Genomic DNA, 19,468 nt, shown 5'->3' with positions numbered 1-19,468 from the left:
GTATCCAATAAATGCATAAAAATGTAAAGAATATAAATAAAATGAGGGAAAACTAAATTTTGACATAATTGTCATTTCTGATACAATGAAATGGGCAAATTCGTTCTGGTAATATGTGTTATCCAACATCAAAACAAATGCAAGTTTGGAAGTTTTAACCACAGCAATCAGAGAAAAAAAAGAAATAAAAGGAATCTAAATCAGAAAAGAAGAAGTAAAGCTGTCACTGATTGCAGATGACGTGATACTATACATAGAGAATCCTAAAGATGCTACCAGAAAACTACTAGAGCTAATCAATGAATGTGGTAAAGTAGCAGAATACAAAATTAATGCACAGAAATCTCTTGCATTCCTATACACTAACGATGAAAAATCAGAACAAAAATTAAGGGAACACTCCCATTTACCATTGCAACAAAAAGAATAAAATACCTAGGAATAAACCTACCTAAGGAGACAAAAAACCTATATACAGAAAACTATAAGACACTGATGAAAGAAATTAAAGACGATACAAACAGATGGAGAGATATACCATATTATTGGATTGGAAGAATCAAGGTTGTGAAAATGACGAAACTACTCAAAGTAATCTACAGATTCAGTGCAATCCCTATCAAACTACCAATGACATTTTTCACAGAACTAGAACAAAAAATTGCACAATTTGTATGGAAACAAAAGACACCAAATAGCCAAAGCAATCTTGAGAAAGAAAAACGGAGCTGGAGGAATCAGGCTCCCAGACTTCAGACTATACTACAAAGCTACAGTAATCAAGACATTTATGGTACTGGCACAAAAACAGAACTATAGATCAATGGAGCAGGATAGACAGCCCAGAGATAAACCCACGCACATATGGTCACCTTATTTTATTTATTTATTTATTTTAATTAATTAATTAATTAATTAATTTTTATGGCTGTGTTGGGTCTTCATTTCTGTGAGAGGGCTTCCTCTGGTTGTGGCAAGTGGGGGCCACTCTTCATCGCGGTTCACGGGCCTCTCACTATCGCGGCCTCTCTTGTTGCGGAGCACAGGCTCCAGGCACGCAGGCTCAGTAATTGTGGCTCACGGGCCCAGCTGCTCCGCGGCGTGTGGGATCCTCCCAGACCAGGGCTCGAACCCGTGTCTCCTGCACTGGCAGGCAGATTCTCAACCACTGCGCCACCAGGGAAGCCCCCTGGTCACCTTATTTTTGATAAAGGAAGCAAGAATATACAATGGAGAAAACACAGCCTCTTCAATGAGTGGTGCTGGGAAAACTGGACAGCTACACGTAAAAGAATGAAATTAGAACACTCCCTAACACCATACACAAAAATAAACTCAAAATGGATTAAAGACCTAAATGTAAGGCCAGACACTATAAAACTCTTAGAGGAAAACATAAGAAGAACACTCTATGACATAAATCACAGCAAGATCCTTTGTGACCCACCTCCTAGAGAAATGGAAATAAAAACAAAAGTAAACAAATGGGACCTAATGAAACTTAAAAGCTTTTGCACAGCAAAGGAAAACATAAATAAGACAAAAAGACAACCCTCAGAATGGTAGAAAATATTTGCTAATGAAGCAACTGACAAAGGATTAATCTCCAAAATTTACAAGCAGCTCATGCAGCTCAATATCAAAAAAACAAACAACCCAATCCAAAAATGGGCAGAAGGCCTAAACAGACATTTCTCCAAAGAAGATATACAGATTGACAACAAACACATGAAAGGATGCTCAGCATCACTAATCATTAGAGAAATGCAAATCAAAACTACAATGAGGTATCACCTCACACCAGCCAGAATGGCCATCATCAAAAAATCTACAAACAATAAATGCTGGAGAGGGTGTGGAGAAAAGGGAACCCTCTTGCACTGTTGGTGGGAATGTAAACTGATACAGCCACTACGGAGAACAGTATGGAGGTTCCTTAAAAAACTAAAAATAGAGCTACCATATGACCCAGCAATCCCACTACTGGGCATATACCCTGAGAAGACCATAATTCAAAAAGAGTCATGTACCACAATGTTCATTGCAGCTCTATTTACAATAGCCAGGACATGGAAGCAACCTAAGTGTCCATCGACAGATGACTGGATAAAGAAGATGTGGCACATATATACAATGGAATATTACTCAGCCATAAAAAGAAACGAAATTGAGTTATTTGTAGTGAGGTGGATGGACCTAGAGTCTGTCATACAGAGTGAAGTAAGTCAGAAAGAGAAAAACAAATACAGTATGCTAACACATATATATGGAATCTCAAAAAAAGAAAGAAAAGTTCTGAAGAACCTAGGGGTAGGACAGGAATAGAGATGCAGATGTAGATAATGGACTTGAGGACATGGGGAGGGGGAAAGGTAAGCTGGGAAGAAGCGAGAGAGTGGCATGGACATATATACACTACCAAATGTAAAATAGATAGCTAGTGGGAAGCAGCCACATAGCACAGGGAGATCAACTTGGTGCTTTGTGACCAGCTAGAGGGGTGGGATAGGGAGGGTGAGAGTGAGACACAAGAGGGAGGAGATATGGGGATATATGTATATGTATAGCTGATTCACTTTGTTATAAAGCAGAAACTAACACACCATTGTAAAGCAATTATACTCCTGAAAAGATGTTAAAAAAAAAAAATGCAAGTAAATGACAAAAAGCTACCATACATTTGAATATTTTAATTAAATAATACTGACTATAGTGATGGTGGAAAGTACTTTTTTTAAAAAAGGAAAATTAAACTGGTAAAATAAGATAACCAAATTGAAAGATATCTAAATAAGGAGTTGGAAGTCCCAGGTTAAAGTTTTAATGCAAGTATATGTTGGCTGTTTGATCTTGGGTAAAAGTCACTGAATACCTCCTTTGTACTGGCCACCATGATGGGCACTATGAGTACAAAGGTGAAAAAGACACAGTCTCTTCTCTGAAAAATCTTACTTAATTTTGAATCACCAAAAATATTAGACAAATGACCTACTCCATTTACCAACATTGATGGATTGGGATATGCTTACTTTCACTTAAGAATTTCACAATATGAGTCATTTTATGATAAAATCATTATGGTCTCACATACTTTTGAAAAATACAGTTTATTCAAGAATATGAACAATGTAATGGATATATTTGGTTACTTAATAGTAATCATTTAAGTATATCATACAGATACACATGGTCAACATTTAGTGTTTTTCAGAGGGAATGATATAGATTCTGCTTTTATTTTTTCTCTATAGTAAAATTATTGACAAAGTAATGAAACAAAGATATATTGTTCTATAATTGTTTGTCCTCATACAGTAATTCTCAGCCCCTTTTATTTTATGTTCCACCAACAGTTATATTCAATATATCTCAACAAATTAAAAAGCCTACACTTTCAGAAAAAGTCATATTTTTATAAGTATTCTGTCATTATATTTGTCATTTATTATCAGTATTACACCTGTGAAGAATTACAGTAGAAATTGCTAAGGTTTTAAAATGAGCAAAAATTATTTAGTAGTTGAGAAATGTTATTATATGGTTGAGTATAAATTTTAGTACCTTAGTAGCAATAAAACACAAAGATGTTTAATGAAGAATATTGCCATAAATAGGTTTATGTAAAATTCTACACCATCAGGTAGAAAAAGCAGAATAAAGATGTTGACATCCAGAGGTCAGGTGATGTGGAAGTGAGGTCAGGGGGTGCAGAAGGACACAGATGGTCAAAAGAAATGGAGAAAGAACAGAAGTCAAGTGAATATTCCATAGTAAGCAGGGTTATTGGGAAGCTAAACAACAAAAGGCCTTGTGCATGTGGGAAGAAAGGATGAGAAGAAATTTTGTCCAAGGTAATGAATATATCAAAAGTCATAGATTCCTGGAAGCCAGGGTCAGAAGAACATATGAAGGATAACCAGCTATTGAAGTTGTAATGTTAATCCTATGTCCTGTCTAAGCTCTAGTAGGTTAGAGGACTTCTGGCCACACCATGGTACTTGGAACCCATGGTACTTGGATGCCCAAACATATATTGGGGCTCAGTGCTTTAAAAAATATTCTAGTTTGTTAGATATTCCTAATAATTTCAATTTCATGTCTGAACTAAAATTTATTTCACTTTCTAATGTAAGAATGCCTTGCTTAAAGTTAACTCAGTCTATAAAAATCAGAATTTTAAAAGTGAGTTAGAGGTGAAATTATTCACTTTTAAAATACTAGATTTATTTTCCTTAATTTTTAAATTATCCTTGCCTTTTCACATATTTATATTACCTGTCTAGCCATATAGGCATCTGAAGTTTCAGAATTTACAAACAAACTTGGTGTTTTATTCCAGTTGTGAAATGGTCAATCTGTGTTGCTTCCAGTTGTCTTTTTTATTAGTGGCTCTAGTGTTTTAGGCTATTATTTGGAACCAGGGAAAATTATGTCCCTATGTAGCTCTTTAAATTGATCCCTGTCTAAAGCAAAACTGCGGATCAGCCCCTTCGCTTCTCCCCAGAGGTCTCAGCTCAAAATATGAAGAAGTTCTTTCAGGACTGAAAGTGGAAAAATGTAAAGGTCAGGCTGTATCTCTTCAGAATGTTGGCAAGTCTCTTTACCAATATGCTATTTAATATACCAATACTTGTACTGAATATGCAGTGATACAGAGGGAAATAAAAAACAGAACTGAAGGATTATAAAAAAAATATTTTTATACATAATAAGGAAAACATTCCACAGCATACTAAACATTCCATTTCCCTTCGTATTATCTGTCTCTTTATCGCTCATCCTTTCTCCAATGGTAGCTGTTTGGACTACTCAACCCAAGATGCGCAGCTTTCTGTCATATTAAGTTTGAGAGCTTAAATATGGTATTCTCTTCATTTGAATCCTCAGGGTGTTCCCCTCGTTTAATTAGAACTAGGTGGTTATCCTTTACTCCTAGAAACACTCCAGGATTGCTCTTACATTCAAATGAAACACATTGAGAGGTCTCCTCATGGAGGACAAAGAAGGCCTGTTCTGGCAATGGGTTTTCACATTTTTGTAGCTGAGGAAGACAAGAGAGAAAGTAACCAATATGTGAGTTGGAAGTCCAGAGTCAACTTTACATTCCTGTATTGGAAACTAAAGGAGAATAATTATTCATAACTTGATATTTCTAGCAAGCCTGCTTACTGAGAAGGGGATGGGAGGTGGGGAAGAAATGAGCAGAGGGCCAAAGTAGGGGGATTTGATTTGATTCACTGATAGTATATTTTGAGAGACATGATGGCTTAGAATGACTGGATCTGGATGCAGTATTTCTGGATTCATACTTCTCTTTTGCCATGTAGTATCTCTGAGACCTGGACACTTTGCTTTACCTTTCAAGCCTCAGTTTTTTAGTGTAGCCAGTTTTCTAGATCGGTCAACCCCCAACTTACCCACAGATACATGAGTGATAGAAATGATTATTATTTTAAGTTATTAAGTGTTAGGGATGGTTTGTTACACAGCAAACCTAGCCAATACAATAACTTCATAAGAGAGTTACTGTGAGAATTAAATGAGATAGTACTTGTAAAACCTTTAGCACACTTCTTGGTATATAATAAAGCTCAGTAGGGGTCAGCACTTATTATTGAGTAGTTATATATGCCAAACACTATTATATATACTTAGGAATGTTTTGTTAAGGGAGATGCTGATTACCATCCAGAGTTTATATTAATACCTTGCATGGCTATATTAGTTAGCTCTATATATTGTATATTTATGTAATTTATCTTCTATATTAGACTTTCATGTTTTCTTCCTTGTGTCCACTTTGGCTTGTTTGTTCCTCAAGATGTTTATAATTCTTCATCATAACCAATATAATACTGCTATTTACTAACTGAAGAAGACAATGCAGTGAATCCTATGATTAAAATGTAGATTATTATGTTATCTATATATCTTGGCATATGGAAATGTTTATGACTCTCCCTTTAGCAGTCTCAGAGTATAAAATTAGTTTTTCAATTGCCTAAGAAAACCATATTTTACAAGGAAGTACTTCCTGGAAGAACATAGTAGTTCCTACAGCCAAATAGAAAGGATTCGAGTCATTCTATATAGCAGTGCTTCTCAAACTTTAATGTACCTATGAATCTCCTGGAGATTTGTTAAAATGCTGATTTTGATTCAGTTGTGAGGGAGCCTGAAAGTCTACATTTCTAAAAAGCTCCCAGGCAATGCTGTACTGCTGGCAGAGATCAAACTTTCAGTAACAAGGCTACACATGCCATTTCACTCCCTTCCATGTTCCAGAAGCAAGTTATTAATCATAACTGATTTTGTTTTATGTACAATAGCACAAACAAAACTTCTTCTTCAAAGTACCCCAAACACCCAAATCTGCACAGATGAGTAGAGTCAGTCATGACAGTTAGGTGCATATTTCTATTACCTCCACAGAATGCTCCTTACTGTTGGCATGCAGCAAGAAGTCTTTGTCTTTTGTGGGGCTCAGGTTTACCATTAACTTCTGATGATCACCACCACCATCTTGCAATTAAAAAATGCAAATTATAAAGTTAAGAATTGTAACTCATTTTAATTTAAATGAATTTAACACCCAGGAAAAGAGTCCAAGGTGTCATATAAAATAACTACTTCATTCAACAACACATCTCTTAGAAATACTTGTACCCAGATGAAACTAAAGAGTCATTGGACAGTAAGGGGTAATTCTAAGTCCCCTTAGGAGAGAGGTTAGTTTTCTTATATACTATTAGAATAATAATAGAATTGTGGCTCTAATGGGTATTGCTCTAGTTGTCAGCTTCCCTGTCTGCACAGAAAGCCACTGATGGTTGTCCCCCAATATCCAACTCCTCTTTTTGTGTAATAATAGAATGTTTCCCAGCCTGCCTTCTTGTAGCTAAGTGTAGCAATATGTCTAAGTTCTGAGCAACATAAGGTGAATAGAAGTGTCAGGTGCAACTTCCAGGTTGCGTCCTTAAAGGGAAATAGAACTCATATAATACATCTGTCTTCCTCTGTCCTGCTGAATGGATATTTTCATGGTGGCAAGGAATCTTGAACCATGTGGATGTTGGCAGAGCCACAAAGAGAAAAGGAGCTGGGTCTGGGCAACCTGTTGAGCAGAACTGCCATTCCAGCCCTGGCTAAAACAGAAATAAAGTTTTGTATAACTTAAGACACTATTATTCTGAATCTCTGTTAAATGTAGCCAAACCTTTATCCTAATTATTAAACTGCAAAATGGATGAGATGGAGTATATCCTTTTAGAATCTTAGATCCAAGATTTTTACCATGAGTTTGGGTTGGAGAGAACCTTCTGAGACTGCTTTCCTTTCCCATGGAGCATTTTTGGATTTGTCTTTACCCTAAATTTAAGAATTCAAGCACTAGATCTACCCAGCTTTCGAAATTACCTGTTTCACTTGAGGGGAATTGGGAATCATAGTAACGGAGTAACACCTTGTCTGAAAGAGAATGCATAAAATCCCTTTGGTGAGATACAATTTTATCAAATGGTTCAGTTTCAACATATATATAACATCAGAAAACATCCTCTTCTTTTATTGTATATCAATAAAAGCAAAACTTCTGTGGTTTTGAGAAAGGTCTTAAAAATGTATAAATATATTCTGAGGAATTCTCCAACAATGTTGGTATTAAAATATTTAAAATGTTGTTCATAGCATTGGTATATTCTTTTACTAGAGTTTATACTTTAGTGATACTGATAAAGCTGGAAAGACCTAGTAGATAATTTAGCGATAGCAAATATATGTGGTACCTCTTTCCACATTTCACAACAGATACCACTTCTCAATATCATCCTTCTTCCCTGATGAATCCTGAATAAGCTTTTTTTTTTTAACTTATTTTATTTATTTATTTTTGGCTGCGTTGGGCTTTTGTTGTTGCACGGGCTTTCTCTAGTTGTGGCGAGCGGGGGCTACCCTTCATTGCAGTGCGCGGGCTTCTCATTGCGGTGGCCTCTGTTGTTGCGGAGCATGGGCTCTAGGCGTATGGACTTCAGTAGTTGTGGCCCGCGGGCTCTAGAGTGCAGACTCAGTGGTTGTGGCGCACGGGCTTAGTTGCTCCGTGGCATGTGGGATCCTCCCGGACAAGGGCTCGAACCTATGTCCCCTGCATTGGCAGGCAGATTCTTAACCACTGCGCCACCAGGGAAGCCCTCTGAATAAGCTTCTGAATCCTCCTCAATATAGTGATATTCAAGCATCCCCTGCCAATGCATTGGAGTTAGCACATAGCATGAAATCTATTTGCCATGTCTGAGTTAATCTATTGTTTATGGTTTGGTAAATTTATTTTTTTTACTTTACTAGTCATCATTATATCATTAAAGACAAAAAGAAATATTCTACCTTTCTCTTGGTCTTTTCCTAAGTCATCAACATAGATCTCATAATTTCCATCCTCGAAAACAAAAATAATGGATTGATCATTGTATGTACTCAGGGAAGCAGAATGTTCTGTAACAAGTAAAAATCTTGTCATTAAGAATTCAAAAACCTTGTTTCCATGAAAAATCTTATAGAAATTTTAAAAAAGCCTTCTCAATGGGTTGTGTTTGTTTCTGCAATTTGAGCTGCACTTTGTCCATCACTGTTGGATAGATGAAAGCCTCTGGCCCAAGCTTAATGTAGCTAAAAGGCTGAGGTGTGCCACCTGAATGGGATTAAAGATGCTAGCATCCTGCATGAAGGCCATGGTAGGCCATGTTAGTGTGCTTATGGGAAGGTTTAGTGGGGAGAAAGAAGCTGGAAAAGTTATAGACTTTGCCTGAGGAAACCTCTGCTTCCTGACTCCACATGATCTAGGGAACTATGGGCAAGAAGGGACTGTATTTTGATAGACATGGATAAGTGAATACCCATCTGTAAAGCATGGAGTTACTCAGAGACTTTCAACAGTCCTGGAGAATGCAGGTGTGAGCCTCATTCTGTCTTCTGGCTAAATAACAGTGACACTTAAAGCAGTACTCTCAATTTTTTTTTAATATACGAGCACACATAGAAAATGATAATATTTCTACAGCATGCTGAGGTAAACTGGAGCAGATTTAGAGACTACATATATAGGTCCTGGAGGAAAAAATCATATTTTCTTTATAGTATAGAATTATGCTAAAGAAAATAATATATAAAAAATTAAGAATATTAAATATTGAATATTTGCACAAGTATGTGATATAATTTAAAACCATTTTAACAACTATTTAAAATACTTGAGTTGAAATTATATTTAAAAAATATAATAGCTCTTCCTTTTCTTTCATTGTCAAAATGTTGAAGTTTGGGGAGATAATGTGGTTTTTTTCCCTAAAGGATAATGTATTTTTCACAGGAATAATGTATATGAAATTCCAATCCATAGCAAGCATTTCAAAATAATAATGGAATGCTAACTATAGAACGCACATGCATTGTTAGAGCAACTACCCTGTACTTAGTTTGGATACCACTACATGGGCACATCAGCAACAAATGTACAGAAGTTTCTGATATATTTACATGAAATTGTAGACTTGGGGCTGCTTCCTGGAGTGGCACTTCCAAGGTCCGTGTCTTACCTCCCTCCTCACCCTCACACCACCCCTGTGACCAGTCTTACCTTTGATACTTGGAAGACCATTTGGTGTAGTATATTTCTGGACCCTAGTTTTATCGAAGGTGAAGCTCTTCACAGACTGTCCAATGTGTTCCAGCTCCTGACAGGCAGCGAATACCAGACATTGCTCTTTGTACTTTTTAGCTGCAGGACAGGTGTAGGAATAAGATTGGACTGTCAGTCCTCACTCTGTGCAGTCCCCTCTCCCATCTCTCCTTTGAGGATTTCCAGTCGAGGCTGCTTGCTGACAATGATGACTGACCCCAGGGTTTCAGTCACCCCATGGTCTGAAGGAATCAATACCTCCTATGCACTTATATCCCAATAGGGCACACCCACTGGAGTCCAGGCAAAAGAAAACTAGTCACCCATGGTCTCAACACCCAAAAGGCAACCACTATTCATTTTAGTTTACTTCCTTTAAATGAAAGAAAAAAACACTTAAAAATATTGTAAATATATTTATAATTTTGTATCCTCTATTTTCACTTAATATTATAGCATAACCATTTCTCCCATGCTATTAAAAACGCTATATGCCCTTCTGAAAATGGCTAAAAAATAGTTCATCATCCTTACTCTTTTCCAGAAGGAATTTGGATGAGGAAAAAAATTATGTATCTTGATGTGGTAAGTGAAGGCAAATAGATGCCCATCATTATGTTGAAAAATTATCAGGAAATGCAGTTTCTCCTTACCTGTTCTTGGTGAATGCCTTTTGGTGGTTTCTTTCCCAAAGTAACAGGTCTTCTTTTCTATTTTAAGGCCAGAGCGTAGCTGCATAAAGTACATGGGGTAAACTTCTTCAGCCTTCTGTTGGGATTCTGAGCAATTGAAAAAATTGTGATACCATTTCATTCCATCCATCTTTATCCTTTTACAAACCCTGAGTGTACCAGACCAAGAAAGCAACTACAGGTCCACAGTATCTTATCAGAAACCTTGGGGCCAGTTGTGTTTCAAAATTCAGAGTTTATTAGATTTTAAGATTGTCATGTAGACCATATATTGTATATAACTAGAACACCCAGCAGGGACTAAGGCAGCACCTCATAATAAAAAGTTAATAATTTTATAGTGAAACAGGAAAATTTACATAAAGTGAAATAAATAAAGACCTCATGTGGTTCAGGTCAGGATTTAACTGTCAAATGAGTTCAGGTCATATTTTGCTGTCAAACGAGATACGAAAAACTTTAGGTCTTTAGAAAAGATTTTGGTTTCAAAATTGGTTTAAGGGAGTGTGGATCTACATCCAACATATAGCAATTTTTGCCTAACTGAGGGGGAGCTCTTTGATCATATGAAATCTACAATCATTTCTACTTATCTAGAATATACTTTTAATAATTTTGGAGAGATGACTATAGTCTGTAAAGGTTATTGATACTAAAAATAGCCGACCCATGTTAGGGAGCTTTCTGCCTATGTTTTCTTCTAGGAGTTTTGTGGTTTCAGGTCTTACATTTAAGTCTTTAATCCATTGGGTGTTAATTTTTGTGAATGGTGTAGATAGGAGTTATGTTTCATTCTTTTACATGTTATTATCCAGTTTTCCCAGCACCATTTATTGAAGAGACCATCTGTTCTCCATTGAGTATTTTTGACTCCCTTGTCAAATATTATTGTGTCTACAGTGGGCCAAGCACTGTGCTGATAATTCTACATACTGTTTCCTTTAACCCTTCACAAATAATATTGCAAGGTAGGTATTATTCTCTTTGTTTTACAGATGATGATGTGAAGTTCTTAGCAGTCATGACACTTGCCCAAGGTTACAGGTCTGGTGAGAAGTTGTGACTCAAGTGTGTCTAATATCAAAGCTATGCTTCCGTCTACCTCCATCTAAAAAAATGCTACACTACAACTTTAGGGAATAGCAAAATGCAAATTGAAATTAAATCAGTTGAAGTAAAAAAGTATAATCAGTTATTCAGTAATTCTTATTTCATTTATCCAAATAAAAATTAAAATCTCAAATAAAACATTAAATTTGTCACTTGGAAATCATAAAAAGCCTTTCAAAGTCAAATAGAAAAGAAAGTTATAACACTTGAGTCATAGGAACTCAATTTCCAACATTATAGTAAATGAATTATCAAGCAATTTATGCAATATAGCCAAATTTCAATTGTTGACAGTAATTCAGAAAATGAAAATAATTACTTGTGATTTGAGATCCATTCTATGATTTTTTTTTTTATTCTCAAGAAGATTTGCCTTCCTAATATGCTTTTCAAAGTTAAGTGGAATAAACTTTTGTTAGTTACTGTTTTGAATTATCTATATCTTACTTCCAATTCAGATGGGCATCTACCTTTAAGTATCTTCAACTGTCTGAACAGGGCAAGGCCATTAAATCATACTCATTCACCCTGGAAATCCCTAATATTCCTTTATAATACAGATATGTCAGCTACGGTATCTCACATTTATATAGTGCAAAGATAATTTACAAAGCTGTGCCAGAGCCAACACTGAACTTGGTCTCCTGACAACTAATTTAATACAATATGTCATTAATTGCATGTTTTGTGCTGGTCTTAGCCTGTCAATAACCAATGTTGTTTTTGGACTGGCTGTTAAGGTTCTTATTATGATTGCAAGATGACCTTCAGCAATAACCATCAGGAAACTGAAGAAATCAAGGTTAATTAATTATAGGATCTGTAAATTACACTGCATATCTGGGACCCCACAGAGAAGTCACAGGTAGAGAGGGTACACGGGCGTGGGGTTCTGCTTTTATTGGAGTTGAGGGTGGAAGCCTAGGATAGCGAGAGCTCACTCTTTATTGGTGAATTTAAAACATAAAAGCAGGAATTTAAAGTGTGGGAAGAGAAAAAAAGAAAGTAGTCCAAATGGCCAGTTATGGAAATCAGCCAAGATCTCCTTTTCTTTATCTAGTCTTGTGTCTGGCCATGTATTTATTTGAGATAGCCATCTTTGAAGTAGATGCCTCTTTGAAGTGGATACCTCTTTGAAGTGCATGCCTCAGCAATCAAAGCTTAAGTCGGGCACTTGCATTACAAAATAGAAAAACAAAATCCAGCTGTCAGGGTTTACACTATACTGTATCACATTGTCTCTTCAGAGTTAAAAGGCATAAGATGATGCTCTAAGCATGCTCATTCCTGTATGCTTCTCATTATGTGTAGCATCCCATGAGGTATCCCATGCCAGGTATGTCTAATATTGAGAGAGGACTCTTTGGGGAGGAGGATATGGGTCTTTGGTAGTTAGAAGTGAGGGTCATAGCACTGGGGAAATATTATGGATGTAGAAGAAGAGAATTGGGGGCTAAATATGTGAATGTAAGGGCTAGCATCTAGTGAGACAAACACTGGGTATAATTCCTTGGGGGCTGACTGTGTTCGAAGTATTTAAAATACTTTACATTGGGAGAGTTTGGAAGAAGGTATACTTTGGTATTCGGGGCAGCTGAAACTGTGGTGTGAGGGTTGTGTTCTTGGGAGGAAAGCATGAAGCTGGCATGGCCATGGGAACTCTGTAGAAGAGAGTGTTCCACTAGGGTCAAAGAGCCAGCTCAAACTTATGAAAAGGCTGTTGCCATTTCCTATGTCTCCATCCTGCTTGATATCTGAAGGCAGTGTATTTATATGGCTTTTAAGGAAATTCTCATAAGCAATTTCAGCATAGCAACTGCATGATGAAATCCCTCAGGCATTTCTGGTGAGTAAATGGGAATGGGCTTGGAAATCTTTTTGTAGAGCCAGACCACGGCTGACAGGAACTACAGAAGGGAATCACTTCATCTTTCGTTTTTTCCCCAAACACTAATTTTACCAAGGTCTCTTTGCAGTGTTTACTACCTTTGACCCATTTGTTGCATTTGACTTGGGGACCACATCCTTCTTTGAACCCTTCTTCCCTTATTGTTGTATCAGCTGTCTCCTTGGATTCTCCTTGTTTCCCTCTGATCAGTCCATCTCTGTCTCTTTGTTAGTTCTTCCTTCTCTGCCTGATCCTAAAATGTTGGTGTTCCTGAAGGTTTTGTCCTTTGCCTTTTTTTCTCACTCTAGGCTTTCTTTCTGGACAATCTTGCTTGCTCCAATGACTTCAATCATCTTTTTATATGTTGATGACTCCCCAAACTGTAACTCTACCTTTGGTCTGTCTCCTGAGCTTTATATCTGTTGCTCTTTCTCTACAGAAATTTTGATGCCACAGGGCATTTTGACTAAAGTTACCTTAAAGCATGTCTACTTCTATCTATGTAGAGCCTTCTGAATTCTGGACATCTCTACCTGAATGACCTACACATATCCCAAATGCAAATATACTCATAATAAAAAAACAACTTCTTTATCTTTTACCCCCAATATATTCCTCCAGAATTCCCTATCTTTAAAAGCAGTACCTCTATCTGCCATTATCTGCCCAATTTTTAAATCAGAAAGCTGAGAATTATCCATTTTCCCCTCTCTCCATCCTTCAATTCATTCGGTTTACCTTACTGATTTCACTTTCTGAACGTATCTGAATTTTAGTCTTTCCATTCTGTCATCTTAGGTCAGGCCCTCATCACCAGACCCCTAAGATGAATGCAGTAGACCTCTGACCAGTTTCTATTTCTACTTTTGCCTCCTTGCTCTATCTTCACTACCACCAACATGATCTTTCCAAAATAAAAATGTCTTGTTTTTCCTCATTTAAACATTATCAGTTGGTTCCCTTCTGTCCACAGGATAAAGTGAAAGCTCCTTCACTGTAACAGAAGATCTTCTGTGGAGAGCTGCAAACTAAAGGGGGTGATCCCTACTCAGTTCTACCTCCAACTATTGCCATGTAGGGATATGGGCCCATTTGTTGCTAGATCTTCAGATTTTTCGAGAGAAACCACACATTCAGATTTTTATGCAAAATCTCCCAATTTTTAAATGTTGTCTCAATTAAAAAACAACAGTAACACTATTCAGACCAACTAAAATACTCCTGCTGGATGGATATGTCCCAGGGCTCCCGTATTGTGACCTCTGGCTAGATACATAAGGACACTGTATTTTCAGGGCAGGGAAAGGGTTGATGGTTGTGGGGGAGAGGAATTAACAGAGGAGAATGACCTGACCCTGAGGAGTAGCTTCCTAGAAACGGGGAAGGAGATGAGTTCGGGGAGAGGCTTTCCTCTAGCTCATGAAGTCCCGTACCCTGTTGGCACTAGAGGTGAAATGCCCTGGTGCTGACCAGAACTCATGTGGGACCTGACTGTATGGATACCTGTAGTGGTTGGGTATTGCGTTTTATGGCTTTGTGATTGTGTAAGATCCTGCTAGCCCAGGGGAGGAGAAGGAATTAAAATGAACTTTGTTGTTTGGGGGCTCAGAGCAGTTTATTTAGAAAAATAAGATGTGACATTTCTTGCACCTTGAGTTTTGAAAAGCAGTTCATACCTGTCACACACCACACAGGTATCTGTTGAAATTTTAGCCAGGAGTGTTTAAATAATGACAATTATAGTATTAAACTGAGCCAATATTGTTGGAAAAAAAAATCTGCTAAGGAACCATAAAAATAATGCGATGAGATTTGGGATTATCTTTATCATTGTTTCTCTGAATGGTGTAAATAAGCTGTTAGGGCCACTGCACCCTGACAGGTGGGGTTACATTTTCATTTTCCATCAATGCCAGCAACTCTGGTGTATATTCCAGCCTGCTCCCTCCCTCATTCCAGTATCTACATAGAGCCCACATCTCCTAGGGTACAAAGAAAATTCATTCTTTATTAAGAGGGAATTTGGGGACACAGAGTCACTTCTAATGAGTCACTGTTCCTGCAAGGAGCATTTTGACTCAGACATAAATAAAAGAACTAACTTAGCTGTGATTTCCTGGTGATTCAGAAACCACAGTCCAATCACTGGTTTTCCTGCTTACAAAAGAAGAGCATGGGTGGGCCAGAGCCTCAGGGAGACAGAAATGATATTCTTTAACACTGCTTTCTCTTCTGGCCTAAAATGTTCAGGGAAATGCAGAAGAGCACAAAGGACAAAGATATGCCAGTCCCCACTGCCATTTCTCATGCTCTATTTTCTTTCTGGTCCACCAGAGCTCTGTTAATTCTTTTGTGTTACTGCTCTCAAATGAAAAACATGAGAATAAATTTGCATAATTCTTTTCTAGGATAAGTAATTTTAAGAATCAAAGATGTTAATGGTCCTTTGATCTTAAAACTAAGGCTACTACCTGACTTAGTTACCTTTCAACTTATTCCAAACCCTTTGAGTTTGCAATTGGACAGACATGAGCATCATTTGGTCAATTCTGCTTTATTTGGGTCCTGGATTATTCAAATATCTTTGCTTGTTATTCTCTCCTTTATCAGAAGTCTCAAATCAAGACCACAAGCTTGATATACCAAAGGTCTTAATAAATGTTTGTTGAATAAAAGTGGGTCCATTTAAATTTTTGTTAGGAAATCTGGGAAAAAGCTTTTGGGATTTGGTGGCAGGAGGTATGGGTAGAGAAGGGGTTAATATGAAGGGCCATAATTACGTTTATCACTATTAGCAGGTTTAAGTCATCTGAGCCACTCCTGTTCTGTGATACAACAAATAAGCAAAAGTTGGCCGGATATAGTCTGTTTAAAACCAGCACTGACTGTGTTACACATTTATGAGCCATCCCTTTCAATTTCAGCTCTTGTATTCTTAGTAGTTTTTGGTAAGGTAGAATGTATAAACATTGGAATAATAAAGATTTGGTAACAGATAAAAAATAGTGTGTAAAACAATCAGAAAGGCTTAAGTCCTTACTTCTCAACTTGGGAGATTTTACCAAGGCTTTGCCTGCTGAGCTGTGCATCTTTGCTGGGGAAATTTTGGTGGTTGAATACTTCATTTTAGGCTTCATTTTTCAGGCTTCTGTTGGATTAACATATAACATTACTTCAATTGTCTCAACTTGAAAACAAACAGAAACAACTGTGGCTAACTCAATATAAAATTGATAACATAGCCACATAGAGAAAATAATAATTTCAGTAAAATTTGAACATCGTATTCTGAATATATATCTATACTAGAAATATAGTAAGAGGACAAAAAGAACTGTAAAGAAATCTTAAACTTTACTTTGTGGGTTTGTTGTTAGTGGAAATATTGGTATTGAAATTCTGAGATTGTTTTTGCTATACTATGGAATAAAACAAATGTATTGGTGTTATAGGATTTTCACTGCAGGGAAAAGGAGATATAAATATAAAATAAAAGAAGAAGGGAAAATCCCTGTAGTGTTAAATTTGAATTAGCAATATCAGTGTGCCCATATCTTAGTTTCTACATACTTTCTCCACTAAAAGGAACCAGGATTCTAGATCTGGGCTGGGAAAGTAGAAGTGAACATTGAGTATCTTCTTGTGCCATAAAGCAGTGAGTCATTAAAAAACTAGTGAGATTGTGTCAAAAGGACACAGGAGCCCCCTTGAAGGGTCTCCTGCTGGGCAAATTTGGCATAGTTTGTGCATCAAAAAAATGATGGTTGCTACCTGGGCTCTTTGGTGGGGCTAATGGCAGACTCTGGGAGGGCTCACGCCAAGGAGTACTTCCCAGAACTTCTGCTGCCAGTGTCCTTGTCCCCATGGTGAGCCACAGCCACCCCCCGCCTCTGCAGGAGACCCTCCAACACTAGCAGTCATGTGGATGACAGGCTCTTGGTGCTCCAGCCGGGCGTCAGGGCTGTGCCTCTGAGGTGGGAGAGCCAACTTCAGGACACTGGTCCACAAGAGACCTCCCAGCTCCATGTAATATCAAACGGGGAAAATCTCCCAGAGATCTCCATCTCAACACCAAGACCCAGCTCCACTCAATGACCAGCAAGCTACAGTGCTGGACACCCTATGCCAAACAACTAGTAAGACAGGAACACAAGCCCATCCATTAGCAGAGAGGCTGCCTAAAATCATAATAAGGCCACAGACACCACAAAACACACCACCAGACGTGGACCTGCCCACCAGAAAGACAAGATCCAACCTCATCCACCAGAACATAGGCACTAGTCCCCTACACCAGGAAGCGTACACAACCCACTGAACCAACCTTAGCCACTGGGGACAGACACCAAAAACAATGGGAACTACGAACCTGCAGCCTGCAAAAAGGAGACCGCAAACACAGTAAGTTAAGCAAAATAAGAAGATAGAGAAACACAGAGCAGATGAAGGAGCAAGGCAAAACCCACCAGACCTAACAAATGAAGAGGAAATAGGCAGTCTACCTGAAAAAGAATTCAGAATAATGATAGTAAAGATGATCCAAAATCTTGGAAATAGAATGGCGAAAATACAAGAAATGTTTAACAAGGACCTAGAAGAACTAGAGCAAACAGTGATGAACAACACAATAAATGAAATTAAAAATTCTCTAGAAGGGATCAATAGCAGAATAACTGAGGCAGAAGAACGGATGAGTGACCTGGAAGATAAAATAGTGGAAATAACTACTGCAGAGCAGAATAAAGAAAAAAGAATGAAAAGAATTGAGAACAGTCTCAGAGACCTCTGGGTCAACATTAAATGCACCAACATTCGAATTATAGGGGTCCCAGAAGAAGAAGAGAAAAAGAAAGGGACTGAGAAAATATTTGAAGAGATTATAGTTGAAAACTTCCCTAATATGGGAAAGGAAATAGTGAATCAAGTCCAGGAAGCACAGAGAGTCCCATACAGGTTAAATCCAAGGAGAAACACGCCAAGACACATATTAATCAAACTATCAAGAATTAAATACAAAGAAAAACTATTAAAAGCAGCAAGGGAAAAACAACAAATAACACACAAGGCAATCCCCATACGGTTAGCAGCTGACGTTTCAGCAGAAACTCTGCAAGCCAGAAGGGAGTGGCAGGACATATGTAAAGTGATGAAGGAGAAAAACCTACAACCAAGGTTACTCTACTCAGCAAGGATCTCATTCAGATTTGACAGAGAAATTAAAACCTTTACAGACAAGCAAAAGCTCAGAGAATTCAGCACCACCAAACCAGCTTTACAACAAATGCTAAAGAAACTTCTCTAGGCAGGAAACACAAGAGAAGGAAAAGGCCTACAAAAACAAACCCAAAACAATTAAGAAAATGGGAATAGGAACATACATATTGATAATTACCTTAAATGTAAATGGATTAAATGCTCCAGCCAAAAGACATAGACTGGCTGAATGGATACAAAAGCAAGACCCGTATATGTTCTGTCTACAAGAGACCCACTTCAGACCTAGGGACACATACAGACTCAAAGTGTGGGGATGGAAAAAGATAGTCCATGCAAATGGAAATCAGAAGAAAGCTGGAGGAGCTATTGTCATAGCAGACATAATAGACTTTAAAATAAAAACTATTACAAGAGACAAAGAAAGACACTACATAATGATCAAGGGATCAATCCAAGAGGAAGATATAACAATTGTAAATATTTATGCACCCAACATAGCATTTCCCTTATGTATTGAGGTGCTCCTAACAGCCGTAAAAGAGGAAATTGACAGTAACACAATAAGAGTAGGGGACTTTAACACCCCACTTTCACCAATGGACAGATCATCCAAAATGAAAATCAATAAGGAAACACAAGCTTTAAATGATACGTTAAACAAGATGGACTTAATTGATATTTATAGGACATTCCATCCAAAAACAACAGAATACACATTCTTCTCAAGTGCTCATGGAACATTTTCCAGGATAGATCATATCTTGGGTCACAAATCAAGCCTTGGTAAATTTAAGAAAATTGAAATCATATCAAGTATCTTTTCTGACCACAACACTATGAGACTAGACATCAATTACAGGAAAAAATCTGTAAAAAATACAAACACGTGGA

At 37.4% G+C, this 19,468-nt stretch overlaps 1 protein-coding gene across 1 annotated transcript; it reads right to left on the bottom strand.

Annotated features, from left to right (window-relative positions):
• Positions 1-4,834: 4,834 nt before the first annotated feature.
• Positions 4,835-16,497, bottom strand: IL33 (interleukin 33). The gene is made up of 7 exons (XM_061199052.1): positions 16,401-16,497; positions 10,324-10,449; positions 9,629-9,769; positions 8,380-8,487; positions 7,417-7,467; positions 6,425-6,522; positions 4,835-5,041 (listed from the first exon to the last, which is right to left on the bottom strand). Exons 1-7 carry the CDS (start codon positions 16,495-16,497, stop codon positions 4,835-4,837), a joined length of 828 nt encoding a protein of 275 aa, XP_061055035.1.
• Positions 16,498-19,468: the final 2,971 nt, after the last annotated feature.

The sequence above is a fragment of the Eubalaena glacialis genome, chromosome 9 (assembly GCF_028564815.1).
Source record: "Eubalaena glacialis isolate mEubGla1 chromosome 9, mEubGla1.1.hap2.+ XY, whole genome shotgun sequence".
Taxonomy (NCBI): domain Eukaryota; kingdom Metazoa; phylum Chordata; class Mammalia; order Artiodactyla; family Balaenidae; genus Eubalaena; species Eubalaena glacialis.
Note: the sequence above shows the minus strand (reverse complement) of the source record. Positions and strands in the feature narration are given on the sequence as shown.

Excerpts from the sequence above, each read along its gene's own strand:
- IL33 (XM_061199052.1), bottom strand. The coding sequence starts at position 16,497 with ATGAAGCCTAAAATGAAGTATTCAACCACCAAAATTTCCCCAGCAAAG. Across the intron at positions 9,770-10,323 it reads AAGGCATTCACCAAGAACAG|CTAAAAAGTACAAAGAGCAA; the intron begins GTAAGGAGAAAC and ends CCTGTCCTGCAG. Across the intron at positions 7,468-8,379 it reads AGGAAAAGACCAAGAGAAAG|ACAAGGTGTTACTCCGTTAC; the intron begins GTAGAATATTTC and ends ATTCTCTTTCAG.